Here is a 24,786-nt window from a genome sequence, read left to right as displayed (position 1 = left end):
AACGAGATTTATCACAAGTCATATGATTTTGTTACTAGCGTTCACTTTTCCGTTACATGAAAATAACCACATTCTTCATGTTGAGCGATGGATCGTATTTCAACACATCGATGTATCGAACTAGAAACATTTAGCGATGCATCCTTCATTAGACATGCCTCCTAAATGTTAATAAATTGGAATATATTGGAAGAGCTTGAGCTCGAAGTTTGAATAAACATTTGAATGTGATAAACTTGCCCGGTAATTAAATGTGCCCTGAAATTAATGTGATGTCGACTGTATGTGATGGCGGGTAAAGAGTTAGTAAGCCATCAGCAGCAGTTTGTTGAAGAAATTAACTACAATGAAATTGAAACCGAGCAGGTATCATAATTATACAGTAATTTTATTAATTTCTTAAAAATATTAACCCTTATCCTTTGTTACTATGTAATAAAATATGTACAAATGCTGATTTTCTCTAGTTATTTGTAATTTCCATAATTTGTCCTTATCGATTATTTTTTTTAAACATAACCTAACCAATTTCAAGAGATTTTCTAATTGTTGATGTTGATGAAGTGCAGCCCACATTTTACTGTGTCATTTTGAAGATAATATTTATAAAATGATTTTTGTTTGAAGGATTATCGATAAACAAATTTATCTAATGTAACATGTTTCAGTAAATTGTTATTGAATTTGTCACTGCATAAAATTTGACATAGATTACGTAAAATAAATTTAACTTAATTCAAATAAATCTATTTACCTGAGGTCAAAAAGTCTATTACTAAAATATTGCTTAAATTTGAATGGTATTCGATGTGTTTTTCTTAATCATTTTCTTTTATTGTGTAATAAATAACTTATAGATTATTTTATTAATTCTTATTTGTTTATTACTTAATTACTCAGAAAAATTATTCGTATAAATTACAATTCTAAAATAAATTCATTCATCTTACTTTACATACAATTGTTTTATTTAAACATAAATTATACTTTTATGCAGGTAGTAGGAAAAGGTTCTTTTGGAGTAGTGTGGAAAGGTAAATGGAGAGGGCAATATGTTGCTGTAAAATACATAAATTCAGAAGGTGAAAAAAAGGCTTTCACAGTAGAAGTCAGGCAATTGTCAAGGGTTGTACATCCTAATATTGTTAAACTCTATGGAGCTTGCACAAAAAATCCAGTTTGTCTTGTTATGGAATATGCAGAAGGAGGTTCCTTATATAACAGTAATTTTCATTCACTTTATACATAAAAAATGAAAACATAAGAATCTTTTTGAAAAGATAACTAATACTCATTTATATTTTGCAGTTCTGCATTGTAATCCACAGCCACGGTATACTGCAGGTCATGCAATGAGCTGGGCTCTACAATGTGCACGTGGTGTTGCATATCTTCATAATATGAAACCAAAACCTTTGATACATAGGTAAGAAAATTTAATATTTTATATGTATATTCTACTGGATTGGAAACTCAATTTGAAATTAACCATTCAATAGTTGTTTCTTGTTATTTCTTAAGTTTACCTAAATTTACATTCTGAAGACAAGTTATCAGATAAATTCTTTTAAATTGAAGGCTATACTTGATATGCTGTGTTGTTAAAAGCCACCATATATTCAAGAATGTCAACAATTTATATTTTCAGAGACCTAAAACCACCGAATCTGTTATTGGTAATGGGTGGACAAACCCTTAAAATTTGTGACTTTGGTACAGCTTGTGATTTAAATACATATATGACTAACAATAAAGGTTCTGCTGCTTGGATGGCTCCAGAAGTATTTGAGGGTTCTAAGTATACAGAAAAGTGTGATGTATTCAGTTGGGGTGTTATTCTTTGGGAGATATTGTCCAGGAAGAAACCATTCGATGAAATTGGCGGCTCTGCATATAGAATAATGTGGGCAGTGCATGTGGGACAGAGGCCTCCTTTAATTGAGGGTTGTCCAAAACCAATAGAAGATCTCATGACCAGGTACTTATCAGTGTTAATCCTTTTGTATAACTACAATCTTCTAAATTCAGTTTTTGTAGTTTAAATTGTCAAGGAATATGTTTTGCAGTTACATATTTTAGTTTAAATTTTCAAATTAGTGGTTGTAACAGAAGTATTATAATATTTGAACTTGAGACAAAATATAAATGAATTTATGTGGTTGAAGAAATAGCACTTTATGCATATATATTAACAAATATTATATTTCAGAATGGATGTGTGAATGAAATCTGATATTCTTGGAATTAATCTAATCAATCTCTTTTCTAAATTTCATCAAGAAATTTCTATTCAAATGTAAGAATGTGTTAGTATACCAGTTGTTAGTTTCATGTAATGTTTCTTCGACAATCTTGTATCCTCTTCACAATTCGTTCGTACTTCTTTTATTGCTGATTACAATAAAATCAGTATACAGTACATTCCTTATCAAATTTTATGTACACCGTGCCCACGTCGTTACGAATAAATTATGTTAGTAGACTCTAAGGGGATGAATTTTTTTCTTCGTTAATGTAAATGTTCCGCAATTCAAATCATTCTTCATGGAAAATATGGATACTGTTTCTACTTGTCCACAAGATGTAATCGTGGAAACTTCGCTCGTTCTGAGTTTATTCTGCACCTTTATTTAGAGTTTTTCTAAATTTCTTCTTATGAATTTTAGGTCTTATCCTAGGTGAGGGTGAAGATTGGGGCACATAGTTCATCATAAAATTTTCATTAAAGAAATTGAGGTCTTTTAGCAACTCTGGATTCTTCTTCGAGACAGCGATCCACTCTTTCATCCCCTTCGATGGTTAGGCACTGGGAGCAAAGTTTAGTGGTAAGTGAAATTGTCTTCAATGATACTTGTCCATTATGGATTCCAGGAGTCCAATGACTTGACTACTTTCCCTTTTGATTTTTTCACGATGACTGGTTAGATAAATGTTAGAAGGAATGGTCTTTTTCTCAAATTCTTGTCTATAATAGTGCAAGTGGATTTTATGAGAAATTTGATGAATGCTCCCAGTTATTTTCATTGCAAACCTTTCTGATGTTAAAATGTGGAAGGAAAAGTGTTAAATTCAGGAAGAAGATGGAAAATAGTTGTGGGTATTATTATTAGTCTGCAATAGTTTCCAGAACAATATCCAAAAATGGAATTACGACTGTTCGTTTTTGTAAAATGCGTCTATCCTTGAAATTTCGACTTTCTGAATACATCTTACTATTAGTCACTTTTGTGTTTATTTCCTGGGCCATCATAGGTATACATACATTTTGTTCTTAATATTTCAGGTGCTGATTTTCTTTAAATTAAATATCATTTATTGCAGGTTCATCTCTACTTAACTTATTTGAATAAATTATGAACTATACTAATACAATATATAATTATTAAATATAATAGATACAGATATTTACAATCCAAATAACAAAATATATTCATAGTTCCAAGGTTAATATTTTCATAAATTGTTTTTGTTCAATGAAAAGAAAACAATTTATTTTTCAGGTGTTGGCATAAATCTCCTGAAGAAAGACCATCAATGGACGAAGTTGTAGAAACAATGACAATCCTTTCACAATTTTTCGGTGACCATTTGGAACCTGTTGAATATTCTTTAAGTATGTAATACTTGCAAATATATAAAGAAAAGAACGCAATGTGCATATCTTAATAGAAAAAATGTGTACTGACGTAACATGATATTATTATTACATAGGTGCTGAATCTGACGAAGGCAACGAAAATGATGTTTCTAAAGATGATACTTTAGATGTGACTAGCACTTTAGATTCACAAATAAACGGATACCCTACTAATGGTACTATAAGAGTTAGTGTACCTGTTTCTAAAGAAAAGTCAGAAATTATAAATGGAAAAGATAGTTCATCAACTCCCTTGTACGATTTCAGAGATGTTTCTTGCAAAAATAATAATTCATTAGACAATACAACTCACACAAAATTTCAAAATAAAAATTTTGCACCGCTTCATATCGATTGCGATCCGGTCAGTATCGTTTGATTTAAGTTTATTATATTATTTGTTTAAATGTCAGTTTCTGTAAATATTATATAATACATTTTTGTGTCTTTAATTACAGAATGCTTGGGAATTACCAAGTTCCGATTTACCATTGGACTCACCTGTACTGAAAGCAAAGAATACCGTGCAAAGTAAGTTCTACATTTTTATAATCAATTCAATTTAAAAATAATTTGAATAATATATATTTTGAGACATTCTACTTATCTCTGTGAAGTATTTATTTTAGAATTGTAAAATAGATCATTTTTGTAATTTATTTTGTTAACACGTTATTTTTCTATATTTGTTACCTATACACAGTACACAGTACAAATGATTAAATCGGTATTCGTTGATGAGTTCGTCGTTGTTCTATAACTGCAGAAGAAGGAGAACTCGCTTGGGGACGAGAGTTTTGAATCTGTGACTCACCGCGATAGTACTCTAATCCCAAAATAACGTTCTCTGTATGTTCCACAAAACCTTGCTTTTAGCGCGGAATATGTGTACTCAGACCTATTGTCGCCTTTCGAATACTTTTTCAAGTAAATAATTCTTTTATCTAGTCGGTAAAAGTTATAATAAATATTATTTAGTAAATAAATAAATGAGGTCACAAATAATTCGAGAAATTAAAATTAATTTTTAAATGTAAATGTATACATTTTGAAATTAATAACTTCAGTTTAAATTAGCAATTGCAATTCAATTTATTATCAAAGCTGAGTAGACTAAAACTAAAGTTTTATTTTATTCATGCCTATGGTATGAATGGTTCGTCTTCTTTCCGAGAAGATTTATAAAAGTGAAATTGTAGAAAACTTAGACGTTGCACCTGGCACGTTGCGATTTCGCCGTGACGAATTCCTTTGAGGTTCGTCGATCGGCGAAATCTACCCTGGCAAAGGGCCCGCAAAAACAGTCACATTGTGCAGCTACACTAAATTTAACTGACGACTAATCGGTGGAACCTGCTTTTGATTGACACCTATCGGAGACAAAGAATGTTTCTCTAATTGAATAGTTACTCAAATAAATGTATATGTCTGTACATTTTTTTGATAAAAGAAAGTGACAATACACGGTTCTAGAAGTATACTAACAATTCAGGGTATATGTGATGTACAGATTAGCGATTGTTTATCTCTGGATGTACAACTGAAATTAGCAGTTAAAAGTATAGCGCAGTGTTAGTGTACCACAGATGTTCTTTTGCCGCAGGTTCAAGTTTGCTTGAGAGACTTTCATAAGATATAATTTTTATTTGCTCCTCTCATGCTCCTTTGGTCATTCACCGTGACGTCGCTACGAAAAACAGAGTTTCGACCTAATCAGCCCTGAAGATGAATTAAGAACTGAAGAACCGTATTCTCTTCTTGGCTCGTGCTTGCACGTCATGTCTGGTGGGGGATACCTCGAAGCAGGTGTGGCTGACTCACCAGGCCCAATATAGATGCACGTTTGTTTAGTGCTCTCCCGACCCACCATCAAGAACGACGGTCTTTCCTCTTCTTTCTTCTTTTTCTATTATCCTCGTTATCGGAAATCTCGTAGCTACGAATTTTTCCCATCTTTCTTTATCACCGTTTGATCAGTTAATTACCACGGTATTCGAGTGGTTCGTGGACATTGATCGGTGTGGCACCTTTCATGTGAGAACCTTGATTTTATTATGAACGAAGCCTCGATAGGCTCTAGCATTTGGAAATGTGCGAGGAATACCCAAACATCGTGGCCACGGACACCCTAAAGCGGTGCTGGGTCTTGTTGCGTTAGTACTTTTGCCTGTTTTTCCATTATCAGAGAGAATGAGTTGCCTAAGATTGAGAAACTTTGGAGTAGGATGAATAGGGGTTGAAATTTTCGCCGCCTGGCTCGGCACAATATTTACAAATGAACGTTGTTAATTCAAGACATAATTCCTTATATTTTAAACACAGAATCGAGGTTTGAAGTTAGTTATCTAATTTGACTGAAACTAAGTTTAAAATAGGAGGATAAGTTTCCAAATCAAATGAACTAATATAGTTTGATGTCAATTAATGTGGAACTGATGCAATGTTAGTCACATTACACACAATGTAGTGGAGTACTTCCATCTGAAATGTGACATGTGCTTCTCGAATATAACTTGTATAATTGATGTAGAACTTTTGCTCCTAGTACAAATGTAGAAGTTCTAACATTAATTTGAGATTTTACACAAAATTTCGTTTACGTTTCTATTTAATGTACATATGATTTACATTGGATCAAAACATCAGGGTACTTAGGAAAAAGAATATTTTTTTACTCCATATAAACTTTTATGTTTATTTAAATACAATAAATTATTATTAACGCCATGATTAATCATCTGGGGATTACACTATACAAAATAGTTTAAAAGGTATTTGCATGTAGCAAATATATTTTAGGATGTTTGAAAAATATAATTGATTAATTATTGACTTAGGTTTATTATTTTTGATCAACAGATAATAGTACAACCAATGAAGACCTAGATAATGTGTATCGTTTGCTGGATGCAGATTTGAGACCATTAACACCAGATCAAACTTGTGAAAGGTCAAAAGAAATTTTTGAGGAGCACAAGCAGCTAGCACAGGAATATTTGAAAGTACAAACAGAAATAGCCCTCTTAGGGCAACATAAAAACGAAATGCTTAAAAATCTCACTTTAGACAGTTTAAGGCAGCAGGAGGAACTTAGAAAACTTGAAGATGAAAAGGTAAGTTGATCTAACTTATAATTAAATTTATTATTATTAAAATCTTTGATGAAGTTAACAAATCTTTTATTCGTAAAATTAAGATTGAATGTAATAAATGAAGGCCTGTTCTCTGATTGCAGGAATCCTTAATAAAGCTGTATCGAAATTTAAAACGCCAGTTGGAAATAATGAAGAACCAAAGAATAAATAGTGGCCTTTCGAGCAACTCTCAAATGATGGGTCCCGCAGTTTCAGGAAACAATGGGTGGTTTATGGTACCTTGTCAAGATCCCTCGAGACACACCTGAATATCAGGAATATCTAGATGAAAGGAAGAAGTTTGTTTTTGTTACTACGTCTAAAAAAAGACGTCTTCGTATTTCGATATCAACGGAAAATGTGCAATTTTCTGTGAAAGTAACGGGAATTCTTTGCAAAAACGGATACAAGGAATTAACTACGAAGAAAGTAGTTATTATTTCACAGCATAAACTGCCTATAAAACGCTATACTTAAACACTAAATAACTATTTTTTTTTCATTTAATAGAAACTTCTGCTAAGTTTCCTGCAAATTTTGAAACCGTTTCCGAATACTTTATTTTTTGAATAAAGAGTTATAGAGGATTTTATTATTCATTATTTTCTTATTTCTTTGTTGTAATTATTTAGATTGAAAAATTTGTTTCAGGCCAGTGAGAAATCAAGAAGTAGTCTTTTGAAGTAGTCCTAAGCATGCATCGTTTTTGTCATGTTCAAATCATCGCTCTCAAAAAAGTTCAGATTACTGGAATTACAAATTCTTATATTATGCTGCTTGAAATGTAGGTAAAATATTCATATGTTTATTTCATTGTCGCGTAAAGTAAACATATTATAGTAAAATGGTGTTTGGGTATTTTGAGTCTGATTTTGCACAATTTAAATTCAACATGTAAAAATAATTTTTAACAACCGTTGACAAATTGGTAATTCTTGCTTAGTAATTAACGATTAGCTAACTATCTGTAACTTAGCACTTAGTAGATTTACTTATATAAGAATTAATAATGACAAGTGATTAAGGATATGCCGTATTATTATTGTGTCACGCAATAATGTTATTGCTGACTATGCATTCTTGTCATTACAGTTAATTTGTACAGTAATTATTAAATTAAGTATTTAATAATTGATATAATTACGAAGTATTATAATTATATATAATTAAATATCGAGTCTTTAATTAATTCTTATAAGATAAATAAAAGAGACTTGCTTGTGTTTACAGAAGAATTGTCGAAAAAATCTGATTTTTGCTTGCAGAGTTTATGTATCCATTAATTACTTAGTTAACATTTATGAAAATATGCAAGAACTATCATTTTTGGGTTTTAATTGTATGTAATAAATTACTTTTTAATTATCTTATAAATTCCTGTTACTTCGTACATTATTTATATGTTTATAACTTTGATGTTTTTTATGAAGTGGTAAATAAACTAATCGAATTCGATATAATAGGTTGCTTTATAATTATTATAACTATAAATTTTGATTACAAAAATTATATATTTAAGTAGTCGAAGTAAACAATGTAAATTCAATTACATACAAAAATCATACTGTTGATTTTTAGAAAAAGAAAGCTAGTTCTAAAGATTTTTCGTTTTTGGCTTCGACATGTTAATCATAAGTTGAAACAGTAGTTTCAAATAACATATGAATATTAAATAAATAATAAAGATTGGTTATTCCAGTTTTTAAGTTTTGGTTCAATTTCATATGTGTCGGTAAAATATTTCCTTTAAGAAAATGTTTCATCGATCATAATTGCACAAATTTGATTTATTAACTTAATTGAACATAAGAGTTTTTGACGAATTCCTTAAAAGAACCGAAAGCCAAAAACCACGGTCACCGATACCCATCCTTTATGCTCTCTATGAACTAATATAATTTCATTCATCATCCTTCCCTAGGGCATTTCCTATCCATGGTCCCAGAGGATTAAAGGAAAATCAGGAAGTCGAGTTACAGAGAAGCGCGCCGATTTTGATGGAACTTTCTACATTGATTCAGCCCAAGTATTACACATTAAGGGAGAAACCACTCTTTACATCAGAGGCATTGACTTCATTTATACTTCCATGACTCCTGACTTAGTATAAAAGTAATAAAATGTAAATAGAAGGGACGTTTAATTTATAGAAACGCTGAAAAAATGGTTTGAAATTCCCACTAGCTCATTTGAAAAAGACAATCTTAAAGAGTTGAAAAAAATGAACATAGTTCTCAGGTTGGACCAATGAATCCTACAGAGTTTCATTGAAATCGACGTCCGACTTTCCTTGTTAGAGGAGAAGCAGTAACATCCGAAGCAGCGATAAGGGAGACACCATCACCCCCGGATAACGCAGAAAAACATCAAGTGTGGGATGCGCACGCACTCATCGCGACGACCACTGTGCATGCATAGCACTACTGGAGGGATAAGGGGGTGAAAACGGAAGTTCGCGTAGATAGAAAGGGTGCAGTCGCCTCAAAACGTCTGCTTGATCCTACTCTTGTGCCGGACCTCCCCTTTAAGCTTTCCGTTCATTCGGTTCCACCTTCGATTCCTCCCTTTAACGATCACCCCCGCGATGGCTCTCGATGCCACCGAAAAAAGCTACATCTTGGACGCGAGGAACAGCTACGAGGATGTGAGTAACGTTACGTTTAATTTATCGTAATCTCTGCGCTTTGTCTTTTGATCCTACGATCCGCAGGAACATGGTCGCGCGCGGTTACGCTAGAGATTGTTTTCCCCACGAGTCAGGGGATTGGATTGACAAAAGACGGGTTACGTTAAAGAAGTATACCAAGGGATAACTCGATTACCGAGAATGTAGGATTTAAGTGATCCAGTTACTTGTTCGAAGTGGCTCGAACGAGCCTTACAGTTTGTAGGTGTTGGTTAACGGGTTCGTGCACACGGATAAATTGATCTATTCCTCGTTAAAGTTGATCAGATTGCGAACTCTGATTAAAGGGTCAAAATGAAAACGTATCGACGCTATCGGAATTTAATAGACATCCTAATGATTTAACTACCGGTTTAGTTAAAAAGAGTTTACAACTTGGAAGAGGATTTTTCAAATTAAAACAGCTGAAGTTGCAGTCTGATATTCGAGATAATTGGCTAGATCATTTATCCTTTGTAGAAATATGTATTTCTAAAATTCTGATTTAGATAAGTCTGCAATTTAAATTTTATAATATCCTCTACTTTATTGGATGTCGAATTAGAAGGTAAAAATTTATTTGCGCATAATATTTTCTTATGAAAGCATCTTATAGCTCTACAGAATCAGTCACTTATTGTTTACATTGAGTATTATGTCGTTATAGAGAAATAACTAAAAAAAGAATTCCTTTTCTGTGAAAAAGACGTCTTTTAAGCTGTGCAAACAGAAATTATTGAAAGAATAGGTGTCGTAAAAGTCATTATTTATTTAAAAAAGGAACAAAATAAATATCTCGTATTTCGAAGTGTCCGGCATTACTATTACAGCAAAGGAAGAAAATCTATAAGTCATCTGATGTGTATATGTGGATTCTCTTCCCACGCATTTTTCTCTTTCACCTACTTGAAATATGATGGAAATTCTTTTTCTCTCACATGTACAAGGCGAGTCGTTTAAACGGGAGCACCTAAATATCATCTTATGAATATATGAATAAAATTATTTGACAAATTACATTTGATATACTTCCATACTATAGTAAGTTGATATGTATGGTCTTTTATCATCATAAGCAAATATTTTTGGTCAGCGACTCCCGAGTTTTCCTACGCTCGTTTCTTATATTTACAATTTGGGAGACTTAAGTTCGCATGAATGTTTGAATTTGTCTATGTACATTTCTGTATATTTTTATTTTCTTGTATTTAATCGCGTTGAAGATAATGTAGATTGTAAAGAGATGACAAATGGATCCATAAATATGGTCGGATAGGGTGGGGCATTAAAATAGGACAATTTAAATATTCCAATTATTTCTAAACATCCCTTATTTTGTTTAAAAAAATTATTAATCTCTTGTTTGATTTCTAATTGTAAAAGGAATGGTCAAAATGACATATTCTAAATTTTCGTTATAATTTTAGATGACTGTATCGTGATTAATATTAACAGTTTATTTTTATTCCAAACAGGGTGGCAGTCTCGGTTCTGAGGAGTCCTATGATGATATGAGACAATTAGTCGGGGTAAGAGAGAATTCATTATTCATCATCCAATTCGAATCCGTGCTCCATCAGCTTTAATTGCTATATACTTCACAGTATATATCACCGAAATTGAGAATTACATTAATTTACGCTCCAGTTTCTCCTGTGCTTTTTTTGTACACCTACCGTGTACAATTATATTTACGGACGGTTGTTAAATATGTATGAGCGTAAATGGAAAGCACGATTCGAAGAACTGTGAAATGTATAGTAGCTGGAAATATTTTGTCATATGCGTGTGTGGCTATAATGATACACCGTACACGTGGAAAATCGATTGATAGACATCAATGACTACGGGTGAATATTATTCTGCAACAATATCCATTTGCGAGTTGTTTAACTTACCATATATAATAGAAAGCAGAATATCCAAAGATAACGTGACTTCGTTCTTTACGGAATAGCTAAATCGACTTTGAATTAATTATTAGTATTTGTAAATACGTGAAATCTGATTTTGCAGGAGAAGAAGGAAGAATCCGGAAAATTCAATAGTCTACCTCTGGCTAGTTTTAATTTCATCAATTCTATTATTGGCAGTGGTGTCATTGGTAATTAAAAAATATAATTAAGAAATTCTTCCTAAACGCCGAAGTTTAAATGATTGTCTTTGAATAATTAAATGTTTGACAAATGCATTCGTGAAAAAAACAATACACAATTTTTTTACGTTCAGATACGCATTAATTATGTATATACTAGGTATTCCACTTTCATCTATAAATTGAATTATTTTTTATATAGAATTATTGCATATTATTATATATAAATGTATATATTTTTTTTAATATACAATAATATACAGTACAAAGAATAAAGCGTTTGATAAAGAAAAAGATTTGACCTTAAAATGTCATTAGCGTTTCTATCTAACAGTCTTCTTTGTTCAATATTTATGTGTTCAATCTTTTTTATTCAAATATATTTTAAATGAGGCACCCTGTATATCAAGATTAATGCAAAAAGATCGTAAAAGAGTTGCATTTTGCACGATGAGAGCTGGGTAGACGAAATCAAGATCCTTGGCCTTCTTCAAGCTCAGGGGTTCGTATTACCTTTGTTTCTTCAATCGCTATTGGCTTCATGCCTAAATTCACTTAGAGACTCTGTATGACGAATGATTCATCGGGGAACACCTATCGCGGAGGCTGGCTTTGCTCAATATAATAGACAGTATCGAACTTGAATAAATACACAAACGTACGTAATCCATAAGCGTACATGTAATTTTTCGATATAAATGTAAATACTGTGCACTTCAATTCGCGAATGCATTAAACTAAATTAGACGTTCTAAATTGGCTGAATTATAGCAACGAAATTTTGTTCACGATTAAAATAAAGATTACTTCGGTGTGTAAGAAGGAACAATAATTCTTAACTTTTGAGAAGAAAAATGAAATTTTAATAAAACGTTTCAGGCATACCATATGCCCTCCATCAAGCTGGATTCGGTCTTGGAATAGCATTATTAATAGTGGTAGCTGGTCTCACTGATTACTCTTTGATTTTAATGGTCAGAAGTGGCCATATCTGTGGAGAGATGAGCTACCAGGGTTTAATGAGGGCCAGCTTTGGTCGTACTGGATTTTACATTCTCACCACTCTACAATTTATTTACCCATTCATAGGTAAATGCATTTTTCATGTAACCTATCCATTGTTCCACAGTCATTATTATAAAACTAAATTAATATCACCTGTTTGCGATTCTCATTTTTTCTTTATTAAATAAGTCAATTTAAATTGATAAATTTGTAAAATATACAGACAGAATCCAGATACTATTCAGTGATTTTAACGCTTCGTTTTGTTTAGAGATCTTAAATGTACTTGAGCATACTTTTACAGTGGCGATTATATAAATAGGGAAAATGTTTGGACACAATCCAATTCAATATATGATCATATCTGAAAGTAATAACATAGATGGATCATGCGTTGTAAAACGTACATTGTAAAATGCAATACAATCTGTTATGCAATCAAATTTAAGCCTATCTTGGGTTCAAGTTAAAATATTTTTATATAATCTTTTAATTGGCACTCTTCCTTAAAAATAAAACTTTGAAGTGACCTTATGTTTCTTGAGCGCTACACTCCCAGTAATCTCTTAATTGAATTCTTCGTTGAATTCTAAACAAGCAGACAAATAGAAGAAACCACTCAACGCGAATAAGATAAATGAAATTAACGAAAGTGCACTTAATACAATCCCTATCGACCGTTGTATCAACAGTGGAATTTGAAAACGCGTATTTTCCTATTTATATTCTCGCCGTTGTACGTACAAGTACCATTATTCGTGGGCTAAATTAAATCTTCCGTTCTTTCCAGCAATGGTCTCTTATAACGTTGTCGTCGGCGACACTGTGACGAAAGTTCTAATAAGGGTAACAGGGATGAGCGAGACGAACATCTTCGCTCACCGTCAAGTGGTCATTTTCTTCGCGACAGTCTGCATTACAATACCACTGTGTCTTTACAGAAACGTTGCACGTTTGGCCAAGATCTCATTCCTTTCGTTGGTCTGCGTCGGTTTCATACTCTTGGCTATCTTAATTCGGATGGGTACGATGTCCGCAATTGTGTGAGTGGCTCAGTTTAATAAAAATAAACCCTCAGTACAACATAAATGCATACAATCCGCAATCTATGGGTATTAGAAGTAGAAAACGTGGAAAAGGAAGGAACAGTAACAGTAAAAGCACTTTTCATTTCCAATGTGTACAAATAACTTTCACTGTAGCTGTATCAGTTCATTGATTGAAAACTTGTTACCAGCAGGTTCCAATTTCTTAATCAGACAGTAAAGTATATTGATAAAGTTTCCGAGTGTATTTCAAATTTTCTCTTTTACATTGTCCGTTCATCCGATTTCTTCCAGAGAATGCCATCGCTGAGAGTGATTAAATACGAATCGATTTTCAGGCCAAATCAAGAAGATAGCTGGCGTTTTGCAAACTTCCCGGGCATAATACCCTCCGTTGGAATTATGGCATTCGCCTTTATGTGCCATCATAATACGTTCCTTATCTACGAGTCTATAGAGAGAGCTACTCAACAAAAGTGGGACGTCGTCACCCATTGGTCACTGTTCACTTCGTTTTTGATAGCGACTGCCTTTGGGATCATCGGATACGCTACTTTCACCGCGTACGTACAGGGTGATCTTATGGAGAATTATTGTTGGGACGATGATCTGATGAACTTCGCCAGGGTTATGTTCAGCGGGACTATCCTCCTGACCTTTCCTATCGAATGCTTCGTCACGAGGGAGGTGAGTTAACACCATTTTTTGTGACTCTTTTGTCTAAAGAAAATTCCTTGAATGAGTCTAGCTATTATTGATGCATTTTTTTAAATATACTCCAAAGAAAAAAGTAAACGAAAATTAGTAATAACCACCTGATAATGTTATAATGACCTAATATAATAACGTGGCTTGAAAGCTAACGTCAATTAGGAAGAAGACGCAAACATCTCTGCGAATATGGTTAGAATATGATGAATATGGAAGTAATGGAATAGTATGTATAATACCTTGCGGGAGAGGGTGGATCGCAAAGAGGAAATGTAGAATAATGAACAGGAGAACCGCGTAAATTAAAATGCATAACGAGTAGGTACTGAATAGAGATGAATGACGATAGACCCCAATGCAAAACTGTGTTACTTTACTATTTACTTGGTAAACTAGTAACTCGCCAAGTAATAACCAGGCTGTTTATACGTTCGCGAGCTTCGGTATTTTATTTCTGTTTGTAGAAACATGAATTTGCATAAACACCCGCAGTCTGCTAATAACACCAACGTTAAAAATCTTCCTTTATCCAGAGTATTTTGAGTAAAAGTGCTATTTGTTTGTAGGTGATTTTGACAGCAATTAAAGGGACAGATGAACTAGAAGACCACACAGCATACGTTCCTAACTCCGACAGAAAGTACTTGATTATCACTCTGACGATAGTAATCGTGGCATACCTGATTTCGATGTCCACTGATTGCCTTGGGTTGGTTCTCGAATTGAACGGTATCCTAGCAGCTGTACCTTTAGCCTACGTTCTTCCTGGCCTCTGCTACCTCAAACTGGAAGAGGGACCAGTTCTTTCGTCTAAGAAACTTCCAGCGCTCGGTCTGATGACCGCGGGCGGTTTCGCAGCTCTCTCTGGGCTGCTGTTGTTGATTTTGAATCGTGGCACTTCCGGGTCCTGCGTGCACGGAAAGGTAATGCCATATTGTATCAATAGCTCGAACAGTACATCCTTCAATACGACAACCATCAGCTCCATATAACTATCTTGCTGAGGAACTGCAAGCCGTTATTTTCGGAACAAGTACTTTTGTACTTTTGAAGTCGAGCTCAAATTCTTGAATAGAATCGTACTCGTGGCAGCTACTTTGAGACTTGCTTTTTCGACACAAATTGGGAGAAGAGATAGCGAAAGGATTGGCAACGAGAAGGTACAGAAATCGCCAGTGTAGTTTCTTTACCATTGTTGAGACAGAATGGAAGCTGTACCAGACAGAATGTTCGAGAAGTATTTATTTCAATCAAAAAACGAAAATCAAAACCATCTAGACTTCTGATATTGATAGGATAGAATTGAAACCACCAAAACTAAGTAAACAGGCAAGATACACGTTACACGTTGAATAAAGAGAAGCTTTAAAATAAAAGTTGAAGGTGTGTCAGACAAAGCACACCTTATGAATTTATAAATATTTATCTGTTGAATGTATTAGCATTTATCTTGTTAAACATGTGAAATTGAATATTTTTAAATCAAAGATTATAAACAACGTTGTATGATTCGTACAACTTGCGTTGAGTAGACCTCTGTTTTCGTTTTAATAATGCAAGATTCGTGAGATATTTTGAATAGACAAACGGAACACATACCGAAAGCTGCTATTATTATTAGCTTTGATATTGATTTTAATACTTCCTAATATGAGCTGAGTAAATTAGATTCTGTGTGTAATGAAGTCTCCTAACAGTGAACATTTTATTAATATAAATTATTGATGTGTGTACTAATTGGTATTTAAGTAGTTATTCTTATATATATATTAATTAGTAGTACATTCAAATTCCAAGAGAAACATGATAATAATTAAAGATTCAAAAATGATTGTATATAGTATAACTTAAATATTCAAGATTGTATATTTTACAAACATTAACTTGCTTAATGTTTAATCATTTTACTACGTTTAAATTGTCTAAACATTTTTTTTATAAAAGGTTGTGAAAGTTACTCAGCTCTTGTTAATTAGAATGTATGTGTACCTGGATGAAGACTTGTATAGAAAATACATATGTACAATTGATCAAACGGATAAGTAATTCTATAATTGCCAGCATGCAACTTAAATACGATTAGGAATTAAATATAGTTAACTTATTTTAATTACATTATCATCATTTTATTTTCGACGAATTTTAAATATAATAAGGCTGTTCATAAATAAAGTGGAAATGATTCTTTTAATTACTCGCAGCTGAAAATTCTTTTCATTAATGGCAGTACAAAGTGTTCAGTTTGATTTAAATTTAATTTGTATATAATATTTATCGACGAACCCAGCTGCCGGTAAAGTAATACTTTATAAGGTAATTTGAATTAACACTATTTTCTTTACGCCAAAGAACTATTAGCAAAGCTAATATAGTGAAGTTGGATGTATTTAAGAAAATATTTATTTATGTGATTGTCGATGGATCCAGCGACATAAGAGATACTGAATAAGAAAGGAGAATCCTATTCTTCCTTTTTGATGATGCATACTCGAGATGATAACTATATAACGACACTAATATGTGCAAAAAGAGCATCATCTTCGTTGGATGCGATCTCAGTGTAACCAAAACTATTGTTTGTCGATAAAAAGAATACTCATTATAATTAAATAACAAATAATATTAAGCTGTTACGACACTATTTTTCGAATCTTTATCGTAGGAGCATATAACGAAAAGAAAGATAGTGTACTACGATTTTGTATTAAAAAAAAAAGATAATACGATAATGTTATTTATTTGGTATTATATAAAACACCTGTTGCATTCTAAATTTATGAATCTCTTGCCATTTAGTATTTATACTTAATCGATACTTATTTTAATGTATTTTCAAGAATTATTAACAATAATTGATCATACTTCGAAATGTTAAAATGCGTTTTCAAGAAAGATGTGATTTTTTTTTTAATACGAAATCAAACTATTTGCTTTTCGAAAATATATAGATATAATAGAATAAATAAATAGATAAATAAGAATGTTTCTTGAGATTTAATGCAATTAAGAGAAGAAGTATTTGGAACTCTAAAATAGGGTGATTTTTATTTAACGTAAAATTATCCTGTTTCAGTTTTCAAAATAAAATACATTGAATGCTTAAAGATCAGATGAAACGTAAAGTTTCTTATTTTAGACTCAAGAATATCTTAACTGTTTGTTGCATTGAATCTTAAGAAATGCAATATATTAGGCCTAATAAGTATTAATTAATATAAATGAACGCTACTCATTAGAAAAGAAAAAAAAACAACAATCAGAGACCACGATGACGAAAGTATTTAACGAAAATTATTAGGAGAGTGAAATATTTAACCTATGAACCAGTTGAAGTCTTTAATGTTAGAGAATTTGCGCAAAATCTACCGGGTGCCCGTAAATTTTGTAAATAACATGTATATGAGTGTACCTATATGTGTATTTAACTTTCTGCCTATTTATATAGATTATACATACATATGAAAGTATTACATTTTATAAACAGTTGTAAAATAAACTTTTTTGTAATATTTTTAAATCACAATTTTCTAAACATTTGTGTTGCTCAATATCAATTTTTGCTTATAAAATGCTTCCACTACACAAGAAAATGGCGTAAACTCTCTTGTACATAACACATTATGTAGAACAAATTAGTTTCGCTTCTTTTTTATAATTTTTGTAGTTCACAAGATCTCTGAAAAATGTAATACTTTCGTTTACGCTGGAGTGTTACAGACCTAGACCAATCTTTTCAATTGTATGTACACACAAGGGTAGAGACACCCTCAAACCGAGGTCTTTGTTATTCCTTCATGTGTGTAAAATGTTAGAAGACATGAACATTGGGGAACTTTAAGAGAGAAAAGCTCTCTATATATGAAATTCGTAGCAAAATAATTGCTAATTCATTTTATTTTACAGAAGATAACATTAATCACTAGTTTTTAATTTTATAACACATTCTGTGCATATTTCGAAATCAATGCGTTGAAAAATAACAAAGAACTCCTCAGTTCTTCACTTCCAATTTCGAGTAGCTTCATAAAATTCTAAAAACCTTCTTAAATTTCGCCAATGTAAAATATATAAAACTATATAAAGTATTGTGATTAATTATTAGACATTTAATTCATCGACACAAAGGAAACTAATGCACAAGAGCTGAGGGTATATTCTACGGACACTCGGTACTGTGTTAATTAATTCGAACGTAAGGACATTAAAAGTTGAAAATATTTACACAATAAACCGAACAAAAAGTAGTTATTACTGACAATCGTGCGTTGCTGACCAACGACTAAGGGCAAATTAGCAAACAAAAAACGATAAACTGGAGTCACGATGAAAAGACAAGTTCCATATAAAATTGGAATCCTTGGAAAAAAGCGAAACAGGTTCCTAATTTTTTTAATAATCGCGGAATTCTTCATTTGTAATCTTCGATAATATTTTTTCATAATTGATTCGCGCTATTTGAACGAAAAAAAAACTAAACATTACCACGCATTGGCATATATTTTCGCTTATTTGTACAGCTAAGGAAATAGGTTCATAATTAACAAACAAAACGAACTGTTGAATACGATTTGTCTATCTTGAACACAATATGCGAGGTACCTTATCGTTCCATCCAATTTTTGAGTATTTGTTTTTAAACAAAAATTTTTAATTGATTTTATACGCGTTCCTTTTATAAAACTGACTTCCTTCAAAAACTTCTACTTTTTTAATCGCATTGAACATGCACAAAGAAAAACGCCACGAAGTAAGGTGTAGAATATTCCTTGGAGTACATACGTATTTTTCTTCCAAAGGATAAGTGAAATTTTAAGAGAACAGATGGTTTATTTTTTAAAAACGGCGAACAGAAAATTTATTATTTTTTGCAAGACTGTACTATACATAAATATGTTATTATCTAACGAGTTAATAACGCATCTAAGATTGTTCCGATTATGTGTTGTACACTGTATACCATTAGTCATTGTCTTCTATGAAAATAATGAAAAGCTTTGTTAGACCAAAATTAATAATAATCGAGAGACGCTAGAATATAGAATAGCCAGTTCTAGCTAATAATTTTGAATTTTTATGCACCATCCACTTTAAAGCAGTTTTGAAGTTGTACAAAATCAGAAAAGCACAGCGGTTGAAGGATATATATGTTTATAGATCTTGTAAAATTATTGTTTTCAATTAGCAATGTTGAATGTTATTTTTCGAAACCATTTGATGTCCGTGTATTACAACATTTCGTTTAGTGTTAAGAACATTTTTAAGTGTTTCATTGCTTTATAGATTAAAGTTTCAGACATTGGACACTGGCAGATCAACGAATTCCAGTGATCCGCATTTGGGTTTGTAAAATGTTTGTAATACGCTCATAGGAATAATGGTAGGCCTTAAAATTATTAGTAAAATGTTAATTGGAGGATAGAATATGAACAACGTCGAAACTTTATTTTTGAATTAATGCAAAGCTATATTCTTGTTAAATCCTTCTTTTTGTATTTAAAATCCAGTTGTAACAGTTTTGACAAGATTAATATTTTTCAATGAAATAGTTGCATTATTTTAATCTGTAAATGGCACTTGCAGAAAACATTGAGTTGAAAAGATTGAATGCATGGCAGTAGTATTAAGTTATTTACATTTACTTGTATTCTATATGTCTCTGGAACTTAAAAGATCATCTATTAAAGAGACCATACAGTGTAGTATTCGCAATAAATTAACAAGCAATATTTATTCTAGGGATCAATTAAGTTTCATTATTTGTTTCTAAAATTAATAAAATCACACGTCATGTGGTCTGACTGTACTTTGACTTTTGCGATGAGTAATATGCAAAGTGCCGTTTAAAAAGAATAGAAGTGACCTTAAATTGACCTTGACACGACCAGCCTTTGTCCTTGATATTTCTTCTCGCGTCTGGCCATCATGCAATTTCTTCAGCTTAACATATTTTTCAAAAGCAATCCATTTGTAGGTTAAAATAGGACCTGTTATACCAATTTATTAAGTTTGGAAGCGTTTACATTGGCAATAATAATTACTTTATAAAGATATTTGTATTTACCTTAAATTGATGACACAACATATTAATAATGGATGATTACAAAGTAGCATGAAAGATCCTCTTCTGCCATTGAATTCATTCATCATTGTTGCCTATTTTTTGGAATATTCAGCATATTAGCAAAAGGTGACAACACATTGAATGAAGTGAATGCAAATAATTTTGTAAAGATTTTTTCAATATATCATACGTTGTGCATTTTCCAACAAGTTCACAATCCATGAAATGGAGGTATTGATCTTTGTACATATATTTTTATATTGCAATCTTTATAATCAAACTTAGTCATAATTACCGAGAATCATGTTAATATTGCAGTATCTTCATAAATTGTAATTGCTTACATTACTAAAATGTGGTTTATGAATTAAACTAAATTAAGTATCATGTAATTCTAATTTGCATTATGATATCGCTGTGTTTACTAAAACATGACTAACTATATAACAATATATTTTCCATTGAACTTGGTTCTCATGAATACAAGATATATTTATAAGACAGATATGCACATACTGAAAATGTCAAACATAGCAGTGTAATGTCCATAGCTGCAGAGGATGGCATACTTAGTCTTTGGAATAGTTGATAAATATTGTTGAGCTCTATTTGTATTAAAGTGAAGTATAATTTATACTTTTTTCTTCTTTGCCTGTAACAGTCAACAATTACAATTTTATAGCAACTGATGAAGATTTGACAATTACAATGTACCACCTACTCTTTGTTATGTACAAGGACTTCTGGAATACCATCGCATCCACATCCATGGATATTGAAACTTGTAACTCTATTTGTAATAACACTCATGTAGATATTCTTATATGTAGAATAATGCTCTTGCATACATACATACCTAATGAAGTTTTCAAATGTCAGCCATTATTTGAATTATAGTTAATACTTCAAGCTTGCATTAAAATGTTATAGAAATTACCTATATGTATAATAAACTGTTACATACGTATGGTACTGTAGAAATTTAAGTTTAATTCTTTTCTGAAATTTTGACCATTTTACTCACCACATGTTCTCATCTTTAATTCTCTAAATATACCATGCTTTATAGTGTCATAGTTTTATTTAAATAATTAATGTCTAATTTAATAGAAATGTATGTTGATTTGAAGTTTAAATTGTGAACATGAAATCGAGGAGTATGAAGAAGAAACAAGAATAGGTTTGTCCTTATTACAGGTGCATTATAATTGTAACCAATAGCCTCTGAATAAATGCAACTGTATTTACTCTGTGATACGTGTACAGACAGTGTACTTGTATATCTTTTTGTTGAAAAATGTCTATACTTAAAACGTATTGTAACGTTGATTGGACTTGAGTAATAAAATTAAACAATAAGAAATTGCATGGATTTCAAATTATAACAGAGTATTTCTGAACCTTTTCCTTTTTGCTTTCAATTCCAATTTACTCGTATGGATTTAAAGTTTGGAATTGTAGAACGTATTCGTTAGATTCTTTAGAAAGCAAAAAAGAAGTACTGTTTGGGTGTTTTTTAATATTATAAATAAAAATCTAACGAAGCAACCCAATTATATTTATATTTGATTTCGATGGCGCTACGAGTATTAAACCGAGTGCTGATACTGGTATTTGTTTTGAATAATGATATATTTGACATAATTAGACATAAATAAGTCGTTTTTGGTTAAGAACTACGTATTTATGTGTACAGAATAATAAAATAATATGCGAAGATATCACATCTATATTCGCGGTATTAATTTATAATCATTCATAACAGACTTTTCGATGCATGCGCACCGGAGAAGTGTCAAATTTTCACCATTGTAAAAACACTGTTTTGTAGCGTGGTTTTCAAATGCATAAAAATGGAAGTTTCAGAAATCGACTTAGCTGATACATATGAGAAGATTTATAGAAATAAATGTCGGATTTGTTTGAGACAGGCTGTCGAAATTTGTGAATTATTCCAAAATGGGAACGCTATTCTTCATAAACTTATGGCTGTCGCTTCCGTACAGGTTAATTCGCTACTCTGTTTATAATACATAAAAAGACAAATATCTTTCAATTTCAATCCAATCCCTTGTTTTACATGTTCTTTAAAATGTAATATTGTATGGTCTATGCGAACCCATTTACATGTGTATATGAACAATGTTAAAGTTAAATACTTATGATAATAGTGTTCTCTTCATTCTACTGAATTTTCTATATTTTTTATTGACAGATAAACGAAGGAGATGGTTTACCTCCAGTGATTTGTTTGCCTTGTAATCAACGTTTGGATGCATCTTATAATTTTAAATGTCAGATACAAAATTCGGATGAAAAGTTGCGTCAACTTCTCAAATTCAAGTCTCCTTCGGATGATTCTGTTAGCAGTGAAATCATAGTCAAAACTATAACTGCTGACATGATATCTTCTCAAAAAGAAAACAGTAAAAGGCAAGAAGTTAATTCTACAAATTTCTACCCTGACGAAAAACAACACATAAAAAATGTTCCTAATAATTTGTTAGAGGATTCTATGAGACAAATTAACTCTGTTAAACATGAGGCATTGTCTGTTTTTGATGAACATACAGAACACAATGAAGTAATAGATTCTGTGGGATATATCACTTCAATTAAGGAAGAAGAATTATCTTTAGAAAGTACTTTGTTTGGTAGTGATGTAAATAACATTGAAGCATTGGATAATTCACAAGTGTTAGAAGAAACATCAAAAACAAATGGCACACAAGATGATGAAGACACACCACTTATATCACATATTACTAAATTTCGCTGTACACTGTGTATGAAATATTTCTGTTCGAAAAAATCGTTACAGAGGCATGCTAGTAGTAGTGTACATACACGCCGAACTAAATTGCAATATATTTGTTACGTTTGTGATAAACACTATTCAACTTTGGGAAAAATGGAAAATCATGTGGTGATGCATCATGAAACAGATTGGGAAGAAGAAAATAGTAAGGATAGGAGAGTCAGTTATGATCAAGATAAAGGAGTCACAAGCATCAAAGATAAAGGAATTAATAATCTTTTTGTGAGAATGTATTCAATATTCCATCGTTATTTCATTGTTCAACTGAACATTAATAATGTTTTCATTTCAGGATGATATATTTCTAAAGGACCAACAAACAGGTTCAAAATACACTTGTAAAATCTGTTTAAAAGAATTTCTTCATCAGAATTTCTTTTTAATACATGCTAAAAGTCATGCAGAGTATAAAGAAGATCTGGATAATTTCTATCAATGCTCATTAAACAAAAGGTCTGTTGAAGCTATTGAAGATGGAAAAGAAAATACGAAAGATGGCAAGATTGGAAACTTTCCTGCTAAGAGTCTACAGTGTACTCAGTGTGAAAAACAGTTTACTACAAAGAGAAACCTTAGACGACATCTGTTCATACATACAGGAATAAAATATACTTGTCGGACTTGTGGTAAAGGATTTTCAAGAGTAGATAAATTAAAAGATCATGAACTAATACAACACATGGCTGGAATATTTGATAGCTCAGAGTTAGATGATAGCGATGACATGGACAGTATTAATATGGGAGGCTGTGTAGAAAAGGAAAAGAAAGTAAGTTATTTAAGATGGTTGCATATAAGATATTTTAAATGTGTTTCTTTTTAAGATATTTGAACGTTTATAATCAGTGGGATTAAATACTGTTTCAGAGTCGTTACAATAGACCACACAAATGTGCGAATTGCCCCAAATCATTTGCGCGGGCTCAGTCCCTAGTAAATCACTTAAAGCGTCACGTGCGTGCCAACCAAATTACAAAGAAGTACCTTTGCGAGGTTTGCAGCAAATGCTTTGCACAGAACGCGTCTCTTACTATACATATGCGTACACATACGGGTGTAAAACCGTATGCTTGTAGCATGTGCAGTAAAGCCTTCCCAAAAAGCAGTTCCTTACAAAGACATTTACGCACGCACAGTGGAGAAAAACCTTACATTTGTCAGTATTGCAGTAGAGCTTTCGCACGTGCAAATACACTAGCACGACATATAACGACGCATACAGGAGAAGCAAAGTATCATTGTGAAGTTTGTACGAAGTCGTTTAAAAGACTGGCTTCGTTAAATCAGCACATCCACATTCACACTGGTCAGAGACCACACGTGTGCAAGCTTTGTACAAGGACATTTACCAACACTGGATCGCTTTACATACACAAGAAAAAATGCAAGGGGGAGCAGCCGTGTAATACTGAAGTAACGGTTTCCATGGAAAATTCTGTGATACAACATGATGTAAACGTTCCATGTGTTTTTATTTATTCGCGAAAGGAGCTGGTCGAGGACACAATCGTTGGACAGATTATGCCTACACCGCAATATATGATTACAAATGTGCATAATCAGGACCTTTTGATTAATTAGGATGTACGACACATTCTTAAAGGTATGTACCTA

At 32.0% G+C, this 24,786-nt stretch overlaps 2 protein-coding genes and 1 long non-coding RNA gene across 4 annotated transcripts; 2 read left to right on the top strand and 1 right to left on the bottom strand.

Moving 5' to 3' along the window:
- Positions 1–73: 73 nt before the first annotated feature.
- On the top strand, positions 74–7,366 carry LOC128879657 (mitogen-activated protein kinase kinase kinase 7-like). Its single transcript, XM_054129011.1, has 9 exons — positions 74–366; positions 998–1,223; positions 1,309–1,426; positions 1,649–1,978; positions 3,501–3,613; positions 3,712–4,001; positions 4,096–4,168; positions 6,497–6,750; positions 6,873–7,366. The coding sequence occupies exons 1-9, from the start codon at positions 289–291 to the stop codon at positions 7,038–7,040; spliced, it is 1,650 nt and encodes a 549-aa protein (XP_053984986.1). The 5' UTR covers positions 74–288; the 3' UTR covers positions 7,041–7,366.
- Positions 7,367–8,603: 1,237 nt separating this feature from the next.
- Positions 8,604–24,775, top strand: LOC128879651 (zinc finger protein 420-like). Of its 2 annotated transcripts, XM_054128994.1 has the most exons (10): positions 8,604–9,415; positions 10,912–10,965; positions 11,453–11,540; positions 12,411–12,620; positions 13,327–13,579; positions 13,921–14,269; positions 14,860–15,216; positions 22,570–23,394; positions 23,465–23,941; positions 24,040–24,775. In XM_054128994.1, exons 1-10 carry the CDS (start codon positions 9,356–9,358, stop codon positions 24,751–24,753), a joined length of 3,387 nt encoding a protein of 1,128 aa, XP_053984969.1. In that variant the 5' UTR covers positions 8,604–9,355; the 3' UTR covers positions 24,754–24,775. The 2 variants fall into 2 exon arrangements, with proteins under 2 accessions (XP_053984969.1, XP_053984970.1); XM_054128995.1 differs by lacking the exons at positions 8,604–9,415; positions 10,912–10,965; positions 11,453–11,540 and having other exon boundaries at positions 12,523–12,620; positions 13,478–13,579.
- Positions 15,291–22,176, bottom strand: LOC128879665 (uncharacterized). The gene is made up of 3 exons (XR_008457673.1): positions 20,871–22,176; positions 20,355–20,446; positions 15,291–20,277 (listed from the first exon to the last, which is right to left on the bottom strand). It is a non-coding gene; the product is annotated as an uncharacterized LOC128879665 (long non-coding RNA).
- Positions 24,776–24,786: the final 11 nt, after the last annotated feature.

Source organism: Hylaeus volcanicus, chromosome 7, assembly GCF_026283585.1.
Source record: "Hylaeus volcanicus isolate JK05 chromosome 7, UHH_iyHylVolc1.0_haploid, whole genome shotgun sequence".
Classification (NCBI taxonomy): Eukaryota; Metazoa; Arthropoda; class Insecta; order Hymenoptera; family Colletidae; genus Hylaeus; species Hylaeus volcanicus.
The sequence above is the reverse complement of the archived record's forward strand: the minus strand, read 5'-3'. Positions and strand labels throughout refer to the sequence as shown.